Source organism: Erythrolamprus reginae, chromosome 11 (assembly GCF_031021105.1).
Source record: "Erythrolamprus reginae isolate rEryReg1 chromosome 11, rEryReg1.hap1, whole genome shotgun sequence".
Lineage (NCBI taxonomy): Eukaryota > Metazoa > Chordata > Lepidosauria > Squamata > Dipsadidae > Erythrolamprus > Erythrolamprus reginae.
Genome location: NC_091960.1, coordinates 9,431,359 through 9,442,896, shown reverse-complemented (window position 1 = coordinate 9,442,896; position 11,538 = coordinate 9,431,359). Strand labels below are relative to the sequence as shown.

The window sequence follows — 11,538 nt, the reverse complement described above, 5'->3', positions numbered from 1 at the left end:
CACAGCCCCACCCAACCACAGGTGGCCTCATTTTCTTTGATAATAATCTCTCAGTTGTTGTTGCCTATGCATCGCTCTCCGCATGCGTGGCTGTATCATTAACTCTTGTTCCGAATCCAAGGAGGAGCTAGATAATTGATCTCCTTCTGAGCTGTCTGCCACACTCTCCTCCTCCCTGTCACTCATGTCTTCTTGGTCAGAGGAGCCTTCATCTTCAGATTCCACCGGGGGCAAACCAGGCCTGCAGCATGTGGATGTCTCCCCCACATCCACAGTCCTTGGGGCAGGAGCTGGGCCAGAGCTAACCACAACAAAAGGGCGGGTTTTTTGTACAAAATGTTGCCTATTTGCAGTCTATATAAGTGGATTCCAGGGTTTCACAAACTCTTCAACCCACCAACCCCTACACGAAGTTTCAGACTGTTTCGTGATTCCCAAACATTTTGTCAGTATTCTAAGTAATACACCTGTAGCAGTGATGGCAAACCTTTTTTCCCTCAGGTGCCGAAAGCGCATGGACACACACTATCATGCCTGTGTGAGTGCCCACATCCATAATTCAATGCCTGGAGAGCATGAAAATTTCCTCCCCTGCACCTCTGGAGGCCCCCTGGTGGCCAGAAAGAGCCCGTTTCCTAATTTCTGGTGCACCCTGTAGGGCCGTTTTTCACCTTCTCAAAGCTCCGGAGGCTTTCCTGGAGCCTGGGGGGGGGAAACACCCTCCACCATTCCTTCAGAGGCCCCCCGGAAGCCGAAAATGCCTTCCCAGAGCCTCCGTGTGAGCCAAAAATCAGTTGGCCCATGACCATATGGGTGCAGGAGCTGAGCTAGGGCAACGGCTTACATGCCGGCAGAAATGGCTCTGTGTACAACCTGTGGCACCCGTGCCATAGGTTCACCATTACTGACCTATAGCAAACATAACCCCGAGGCAGGTAGAGTCCTCAAAGAATAGTTTTATTTGGATAGATCATAGTGACACAGACTGGTGAAAACCAACTTTGAATAGTCTGGAGGACAGAAGGGAAAGGGGGGACATGATCAAAACATTTAAATATGTTAAAGGGTTAAATAAGGTCCAGGAGGGAAGTGTTTTTAATAGGAAAGTGAACAAAAGAACAAGGGGACACAATCTGAATTTAGTTGGGGAAAAGATCAAAAGCAACATTAGAAAATATTATTTGACTGAAAGAGTAGTAGATCCTTGGAACAAACTTCCAGCGGACGTGGTTGGTAAATCCACAGTAACTGAATTTAAACATGCCTGGGATAAACATATCTCCATCCTAAGATAAAATACAGAAAATAGTATAAGGGCAGACTAGATGGACCATGAGGTCTTTTTCTGCCGTCAGTCTTCTATGTTTCTATGTTCATGCAGATTCAACCTAATTAAAAAAGTTTTCTCCCTCCCCCAATCAGTCACATGGTCCAATCATGGTGCAATCTGGTTGCTTGGTAATGTCACTCCTCCCCTCTTCAGCCATCTGTGAGAATGTCCTTGGTTCCCAAGAGAAAATATTTTGTTTGGCTACAATCCAGTGGTGAAATCTACTCGCCTTTCCTACCGATTCAGAAGTGCATGCCTTGCGCAGGCTCCGTTCACACACACTTTTTTACCCTCTGCACATGTGCAGAATATTTTTTGCATGTTGAAGAGGTTAAAAAAAAGAAAATGGCGATGTCTGGGCAGGTGGGCAGAGCCTCGAACTGCTGCTGCTACCAGTTCGTTGAACCACCAGCCGCTAATGGCGGCTGCCAGCTTCACAGCCGCTTAAATAGGTCTTATTTTGGGGGGTCAGGCTTATATTCCATGCATGTGCAAATGATGTGATACTTTTGGGGTAAGTTCTATTTTTTGGGGAAACATGGTGTAACCTGATTAAAATTATAATACAATCTGGGGGCGAATAGTGAATGCTTTGGGGAACTCGGATTTATTATTATTATTATTATTATTTATTATTTATTGGATTTGTATGCCACCCCTCTCCGCAGACTCGGGGTGGCTAACAACAGTGGTAAAACAACATGAACAATCCAATTAATAAAAACAACTAAAAAACCCTTATTCTAAAAAACCAAACATACACACAAACATACCATGCATAACTTGTAATAGCCTAGGGGGAAAGGATAACTTAACTCCCCCATGCCTGGCGACAAAGGTGGGTCTTAAGTAATTTGTGAAAGACAAGGAGGGTGGGGGCCGTTCTAATCTCTGGGGGGAGTTGGTTCCAGAGGGCCACCACAGAAAAGGCTCTTCCCCTGGGGCCCGCCAAACGACATTGCTTGGTCGACGGGACCCGGAGAAGGCCAACTCTGCGGGGCCTTATCGGCCGCTGGTATTCATGCGGTAGAAAGCGGTTCCAGATGTATTGTGGCCCAATGCCATGTAGGGCTTTAAAGGTCATTACCAACACTTTAGTCATAGCTTTTCTCCAGCTTGGTCATTATTTGTCACAAACAGATTTAAGCAATTGGAAGATCCAACCCAATCTCCCCCCCAAAAAAATTCATTGTTAAACTGCAGTTGTCAAACAATAATTTTCTGAAGAAACATTAATCATGCAGGCAATTTAAATGATCAAGCATCAATTCAGACTTATTGAATTGCACCGTTTTGCAGCTTCAGTCTTTCCGGTACTTTCTGTCCAAACTAGATATAGGAAGTGGGTGAAATTAAATGAAAAAAAAACTATTTGTACACCCAGAAGTTTCTTTTTTATTCACTGGATGAACTTGGTAAATCTAACAGATGGTTTGCACACCTATATAGAAAGAAGAACTGGTTCTGAACATCATTTGTAAATAGTTTATTTTTGAGTTGAAGCAATCAGATTTTTTTTTCTAAAAGTGATAGAATTCTAAAACTGAAAGTCACTGAAACAACTACTCTGTCAATGGTCAAGCATCTCGGAGGGATGGCCTTCCAGATTCTCTTTGAAGACCTTTAGGAAAGAAGAAAACTAAGACCATGGAATCTGGCCCTCTCAATTCCTGGCAAACAGTTGGGGAAGAAATGGAGGTAGTGACTAGGGCTCCAAGATCACCACTACAACCAAGAAATTAAAAGGTGCTTACTCCTGGGGAGGAAAGCTATTGCAAACCTAGACAGCATACTAAAAAGCAGAGACATCACCCTGTCCACAAAAATGTGTATAATCAAGACTATGGTTTTTCCAGTTGCAACGTATAGCTGTGAAAGTTGGACCATAAGGAAGGCTAAGGACCAAAGAATTGAGACCTTTGAACTATGGTGCTGGAGAAGTCTCCTGCATGTCCCTTGGACTACAAGCTGATCAAACCGGTCAGTCCTAGAGGAGATCAAACCTGACTGCTCTTTAGAAGGCCAGATCCTGAAGATGAAGCTCAAACATTTTGGCCACCTAATGAGAAGGAAGGACTCACTGGAGAAGACTCTAATGCTGGGAACGATTGAGGACAAAAGAAGAAAGGACGACAGAGAATGTGGGGATTGAAATTTTTTCCCTTCCCCCTAGGTTTATAGAATTTATACATGGTATGCTTGTTTGTATGGTTGGTCTCTTAAATTGGGGTTTTTCAGATTACTTTTTAATATTAGATTTGTTACATTGTTTTCTTTATTGTTGTTAGCCGCCCCGAGTCTTCGGAGAGGGGCGGCATACAAATCTAATAGATAGATAGATAGATAGATAGATAGATAGATAGATAGATAGATAGATAGATAGATAGATCGATAGATAGATAGATAGATAGATAGATGAGAGATAGATAGATAGATAGATAGATAGATGATAGATAGATAGATAGATAGATAGATAGATAGATAGATAGATAAATAAATAAATAAATAATGTGTCTTCATTGAGTGAACCTAAGAGTGAACTCTTAGGTTCACTCAATGAAGAATCCTGTTCTGCCTTTTAAATTTCTAGCAACCACTAAACAGGGCGGGTAAATGCTCTTAAACTACTTGAGCTACCAAGATGAAACCAAGCTTGACTTTAGCGGATGCATGTAGATCTTGTGCCACTCAAGGGTGGAAAGAAGGAAGTAATAGTGACAGATGTGTGGAACCTGGAGACACAAACATTTTGACCATCGTAGAGAAGGGATTGCTGTGGTCTCTTGTCTCAGACTGCACTACTGAGACAACTAGGAGCAGGTTCTTCAGGAGCAGGTCCAAAACTTCAATCTTGCAAGATCCAGTATGATCTACAAGGCAAGTAACAATCTGTGGATGGGGTTTGCCTGTTTTATTTTCTAACATCATTTTAGTGGCATGAAAAAAATCAGCCTAAATGAAAGAAGGTTAACAAATTAGAAATAAATACAGATACAAAGAGATAGATAGATAGATAGATAGATAGATAGATAGATAGATAGATAGATAGATAGATAGATAATATAAATTGAAGGCAATAATACTACTGGACTGTATGAAACTGTAAATTAAAACGTAAAGAGTGATAAATGCATAGATTTTAATGGTATAACCATGGAAATAATGGATGTACTTATGATGTATAATATTATGCATATAAAAAGAGACTATACTATATGATTAAGAGAAAAAAACGCTTGTGTATATGTAAAATGGATTTGATACAACCACTATACTCCTGCTGCAAAATTGAAACTTTGATGTAGAATAAATGAAAATGTACAATAAAAACAGAATACCTCCGGAATCCCAGCGGCCAATAAGGTCCCACAGAGTTGGCCTTCTCCGGGTCCTGTCGACTAAACAATGTTGTCTGGCGGGCCATAGGGGAAGAGCCTTCTCTGTGGCAGCCCCGGCCCTCTGGAATCAACTCCCCCCAGAGATCAGAACTGCCCTCACCCTCCTTGTCTTTCACAAATTACTTAAGACCCACCTGTATCGCCAGGCATGGGGGAATTGAGACATCTCCCCCAGGCTTATATTGTGTTGCTTGGTTTTTAAATGATGGGTTTTTAGCTACTTTTAAAAAAAATATTAGATTTGTTACATTGTCATATTGTTATTATTATTGTTGTGAGCTGCCCCGAGTCTCCGGAGAGGTGTGGCATACAAATGTAATAAATTATTATTATTATTTAAAAAACCAGGCGGATAGACAGAAATATCACCTCGACTTTTGATCAATGGGATTGCTAAGAAATAGATCCCAAAAAGAAACAGCTAAGAAATTAGAAATTAAACTGTAACAGAATCACCCAAGGAGTGAAAAACCATTCTTAATTGGCATCTTTTCATAAGCATCCATTTAAAAAATAATAATAATCCTGTGTTGCCAACTTTATCAATGACCTATCGTATCAGTTAGTGGTACCTATAATCTGAATTCTCCTCTCTTTCCCTAGGCTTAAACTTACAATGAGGTGTTTCATATGGCTGTTCTTCCTTCCAGGTAACTGTTTAAACGCGTGTAAAATAAGTGTGTAGGGATGGGTGGGCGGGTAGAGGAGTGTCAGGGTTCTGTTAAGGGAGAAAAGGGAATTTAAATTACATTAGATTATAACAGAAGAGAGGTGGGTTTTTTGGTGAAGGCTGCCAAAATAGATTGCTGTACAAATAAAACATTAGATAAGTAATTGTTGTGATTCAGCCTGAGGCTCCTCAGGGACCGGCTGGATCACTGCCGGATCCATGCCCAGAGGAGGAGGACAGTGACCAGGAGGGGGAGGACCAGGCAGATGGGGGAGAGGAACATCAGGAAGAGGAGGAGGGAGAGCAGCCTGAGACCCCCGGGGGGGCTCTCCCCAGCTAGTAGCCTGGATTCATTGGATGAAGACGCACAAGCTATAATAGACATGAGGCAGCGACATGCAGCTCAAAGAAGGGACCAATTAGAAAGGTATTTACATCCCAGAATTGGCAACAGCTGGGTTTGGGTGTGGTTCTCCTCAGCAGGGTTGAAAAGGCAGGCCCGCCCTTACAGTCTTGTGGAGAGTTATCAATTGGGAGTCCTGTGACCTTGCTTCGATTCTCTGCGTCTCTGATCTTGGCTTGTGGCCTAGAAGTCTGGAAGACTTGGGGGAGGCGTGGGTTTTATTATCTCCAGCGTTGTTTTTGCCAGCAAGAATCCTGTTTTATTGCCTGGCCTTCGTGAAACCTCTGTGAAGCTTCAGAGTGTTCCTGTCTGTAAGAACAGTTTTTGTTACCTGTGTTTGCTTTCAAATATATAAACTGACTTTGCTTTTTACCAGTGTGTCTGGATACTCTTTTTGGTTGGTGTTGGCTTCTGGGGGAGACCCAGACAGAACAAGTAATGATAAAAAGTAGCCATAGAAGACAATAGTATAATGTTTCATCTTCCATTTCTGCTTTATGAGTTCACTGTAAAATATTCTTTGCAAAAGATTTTGTTTCTATGGGGCTTTCTTTTAGAACAGAAGAATGGTAGAGTTGGAAGGGAACTTGGAGATCTTCTAGTAGTCCAACCCCCTGTCCAAGCAGGCAACCCTATACCATTTCAGGTGGTTGTCCAATCTCTTCTTAAAATCCTCCAGTGTTGGAGAATTCACAACTTACTGGAAGCATGTTGTTCCACTTATTAATTGTTGTCCCTGTCAGGAAATTTCTCCTTAGTTCTAGGTTGTTTCTCTCCTTGATTATTAATTTCCATCCATTGCATCTGGTTCTGCCTGACACCCCACCCCCATTCTTTGTGTCAACCCCTAAATATTGGAAGACTGCTATCATGTACTTCTTCTTTTAAATTCAGGCTCTTCTCTAACTAGGAAATTTGGTGTAGATTTTAACTTGCTGGACTTAATCAACTGAATTTGGATGCTTTGTATTTATTTATTTATTCATTCATTCATTCATTCATTCATTTATTTATTTATTTATTTATTTATCTATCTATCTATCTATTTATTTTACTTACTTACTTACTTACTTACTTACTTACTTACTTACTTACTTACTTATTTACTTAGTCCAATACATAATACAAATTGAAGAGAAAGATATGTAATAATATAAGTAAAGAAAAGAGAAGAAGAAAAGATATAAAAGTATAGGTGAACATATTAGAAAGGAAGAAAAGATAAATGAGATAAGGAGAGACAATTGGACAGGGGACGGAAGGCACACTGGTGCACTCATGCACGCCCCTTACTGACCTCTAAGGAGCCTGGAGAGGTCAATTGTGGATAGTCTAAGGGAAAAATGTTGGGGCTTAGGGCTTGACACTACTGAGTCCGGTAATGAGTTCCACGCTTCAAGAACTCGGTTGCTGAAGTCATATTTTTTACAGTCAAGTTTGGAGCGGTTAATATTAAGTTTGAATCTGTTGCATGCTCTTGTGTTGTTGCGATTGATAGGGGAAAAATGCATCCAACTTCTTCCATAGGGCTATTCTGTGATATTTTCATAGTTTAATTACCCTATAGAAGTTTAGATGGTTGAGATTTTTTTTTTCTTTTGCTATCTAAATAAACAGTCACGAAGTTCAGGTAACCTCTGGACCATGGAGAGAAATTTAATACTTTTCAAAAATATTCTAACACAGTGTGGACCAAAACAATAACTGTGGGAATGTTATTGATAAATCACATGCTTTTGCAAACAGTAGCTTCCCTTGAAAATCTCCCACACGAATGGTTTCAAGATTGCACAAGTGTCAAAACAGCTACAAAATGTGTTGTTGCTACATTATGTAAACCCGCTAAAAATAGTAAAAGTTAATAGGAAAACCCCCAAACCAAACAAAAATATTTTGTAAGCTTCCTTGAAATAAGTCAAGAGTTTATTCATACTTACAGTTCCCTTTTTAAAAATATCATAATTATTACTGAGTTTGATTTAAACATGATGAATGAGAAAACCTAAACATACATATGTTTCATACTGTTCAAACCAAACTATATGCTAAAAGGCAATTAATCAGTAAAGTAAAATTCAAAAAAGAAGTAGAAAATCCCTAACTAAATCCACCTCAAAATAACCATTATTTATTTATTTATTTATTCTTTGTCCAATATACAATACATATGGAAGAGAATAGACATTAAGTAATATATATAAAGATAGAAAGTAAAAAAGAAGAGAAGTAGATGAGAGGGAGAGAATATATATGATATATGAGATAAGGAAAGACAATTGGACGCCCCTTACTGGCCTCTTAGGAACCTGGAGAGGTTCAATCGTGGAGAGTCTAAGGGAGAAATGTTGGGGGTTGAGAGTTGACACTATTGAGTCCGGTAATGAGTTCCACTCTTCGACAACTCGATTTTTTACAGTCAAGTTTGGAGCGGTTAATATTAAGTTTGAATCTGTTGTGTGCTCTTGTGTTGTTGCGGTTGAAGCTGAAGTAGTCGTTGAGCGGAAGGATGTTGCAGCATATGATCTTGTGGGCAATACTTAAATTGTGTTTTAGGCGCCACAGTTCTAAGCTTTCAAGATCCAGGATAGTTAGTCTATTTTCTTAGGGTATTCTGTTTCGAGTGGAGGAGTGAAGGGCTCTTCTGGTGAAATATCTTTGGACGTTTTCGAGAGTGTTGATGTCTGAGATGTGGTGTGGGTTCCAGACAGATGAGCTGTATTCGAGAATGGGTCTGGCATAGGTTTTGTAGTCTCTAGTCAGTAGTATGAGATTGCCAGAGCAGAAGCTACGTAAGATCAGGTTAACAACTCTGGAAGCATTTTTGGCGATATTGTTGCAGTGGGCTTTAGCACTTAGGTCGTTTGATATCAGTATTCCAAGGTCTTGTTATATGATAAATCAATACAACAAGTCTATATCTATTAAGCTAATAATAAAGTCATATTTATACAATTACAGTGTTCTCTCGATTTTTGCGGGTTCAAACTTCGCGAAAAGTCTATACCACGGTTATTCAAAAATATTAATTAAAAAATACATCATGGGTTTTTTCCCTATACCACGGTTTTTCCCGCCCGATGACGCCATATGTCATTGCCAAACTTTTGTTTGCCTTTAATAAATATTTTTTTAAATAAACTTTAATAAATAAACACGGTGAGTAATAATCTAAATGGTTGCTAAGGGAATGGGAAATTGCAATTTAGGGGTTTAAAGTGTTAAGGGAAGGCTTGTGATACTGTTCGTAGCAAAAAATGGTGTATTTAGAATAGAATAGAATAGAATAGAATTTTTATTGGCCAAGTGTGATTGGACACACAAGGAATTTGTCTTGGTGCATATGCTCTCAACGTACATAAAATAAAATATACATTTGTCAAGAATCATGTGGTACAACACTTAATGATTGTCATAGGGGTCAAATAAGCAGTGAAGAAGCAATATTAATAAAAATCTTAGGATATACGCAACAAGTTACAGTCATACAGTCAACATGGGAGGAAATGGGTGATAGGAATGATGAGAAAAACTAGTAGAATAGAAGTGCAGATTTAGTAGAAAGTCTGACAGTGTTGAGGGAATTATTTGTTTAGTACAGTGATGGCGTTCGGGAAAAAACTGTTCTTGTGTCTAGTTGTCTTGGTGTGCAGTGCTCTGTAGCGACGTTTTGAGGGTAGGAGTTGAAACAATTTGTGTCCAGTTTACAATTTACTTCCGCATCTCTACTTCACGGAAATTCGACTTTCACAGGTGGTCTCGGAATGCACCCCCCACGAAAATTGAGGGAACACTGTATAATAAATCACTGCCCCCCTCAGAGAAGGTTCGCAACTTGGGCATCCTTCTCGATCCACAGCTCACATTAGAAAAACATCTTTCAACTGTGGCGAGGGTGCATTCGCCCAGGTTCGCCTTGTGCACCAGTTGCGACCCTACTTGGACCGGGAGTCACTGCTCACAGTCACTCATGCCCTCATCACCTCGAGGCTCGACTATTGTAACGCTCTCTACATGGGGCTACCTTTGAAAAATGTTCGGAAACTTCAGATTGTGCAGAATGCAGCTGCGAGAGCTATCATGGGCTTTCCTAAATATGCCCATGTTACACCAACACTCCGTAGTCTGCATTGGTTGCCGATCAGTTTCCGATCACAATTCAAAGTGTTGGTTATGACCTATAAAGCCCTTCATGGCACCGGACCAGATTATCTCAGGGACTGCCTTCTGCTGCACGAATCCCAGCGACCAATTAGGTCACACAGAGTGGATCTTCTCCGGGTCCCGTCAACTAAACAATGTCGCTTGGCGGGACCCAGGGGAATAGCCTTCTCTGTGGTGGCCCCGGCCCTCTGGAACCAACTCCCCCCAGAGATTAGAATTGCCCCCACCCTCCTTGCCTTTCGTAAGCTACTCAAAACCCACCTCTGCCGTCAGGCATGGGGGAAATGAGATCCTCTTTCCCCCTAGGCCTTTACAATTTTATGCATGGTATGTCTGTATGTATGTTTGGTTTTTATATTAATGGGTTTTTTTAATCATTTTTAGTATTAGATTACTATTGTACACTGGTTTATTGTTGCTGTTAGCTGTTCTGAGTCTCCGGAGAGGGGCGGCATACAAATCCAATAAATAAATAAATAAATAAATAAATAGATAGATAGATAGATAGATAGATAGATAGATAGATAGATAGATAGATAGATAGATAGATAGATAGATAGATAGATAGATAGATAGATAAACAAACAAACAAACAAACATTGATTGATTGACTGACCTGACTGATAAAGTCAATTCAAAAGCTAATTATTGACAGATTTTGTGTAGTCAAATACTAGCGTTTGGTCCATCCTTGCTTTGAAGCTTATGTAGAGGTAGTGACTGCAATTGACACTGAGAACTGGGTCACTAAATAATGCAGTGTGTCCTGGTTGAAAAATACAGTGTGCCAAAGGAGCCACATGACCGAGAGATACTGCAACAGTTATATATGTGAGGATTCCTTGCAAAGTACTAACTTGGAATGGTCATTGCACATAGCAGGGGTTAAGTACAATCTACGCAGAAATACAGCTGACTCTAATGTACCTTTAAGAATATGATAGTTGCTGTAGGCAGCTAATATGGGAGCTGGTGGTAAGGAGACCTTCATATCATATGCTGCAACTTCCTGCCTGTTGGTGACTACTTCAGCTTCAACCACAACAACACAAGAGTACACAACAGATTTAAACTTAATATTAACCGCTCCAAACTTGACTGTTAAAAATATGACTTCAGTAACCGAGTTGTCGAAGCGTGGAAATCATTACTGGACTCCATAGTGTCATCCCCAAGCCCCCAACACTTTACCCTTAGATTATCCACGGTTGACCTATCCAGATTCCTCGTAAGGGGCGAGTACAAGTGCACTAGAGTGCCTTCCGTCCCCTGTCCTATTGCTCTCCTATATCTCCTATACCTTTCTTCTATTCCTATATCTCTTCTTCTATTCTTTCATGGATATGTTCTATTACTATATCTTCTTTTCTATCCTTTCTTAGATATATTTTACTATGAGTATCTCCTCTATAACCTTCATCATGTATTTTTCTATGTGTATATAGATATATACCCACTAAAACCCTCATTGTGTATTGGACTAAGTAAGTAAGTAAGTAAGTAAGTAAGTAAGTAAGTAAGTAAGTAAGTAAGTAAGTAAGTAAATAAAAAAATAAATAAAATGTTTTAAAGTAGC

General features: G+C 40.1%; 1 protein-coding gene across 1 annotated transcript in view; it reads left to right on the top strand.

The window, feature by feature from the left end:
* Positions 1 to 5,344: 5,344 nt before the first annotated feature.
* The window catches only part of LOC139173877 (B-cell receptor CD22-like), a 33,504-nt gene continuing 27,310 nt past the window's right edge, over positions 5,345 to 11,538 (top strand). Inside the window, exon 1 of the mRNA XM_070763751.1 lies at positions 5,345 to 5,378. Within this exon, the coding sequence (XP_070619852.1) occupies positions 5,345 to 5,378 (34 nt within the window). The remainder of the gene's footprint in view (positions 5,379 to 11,538) is intronic.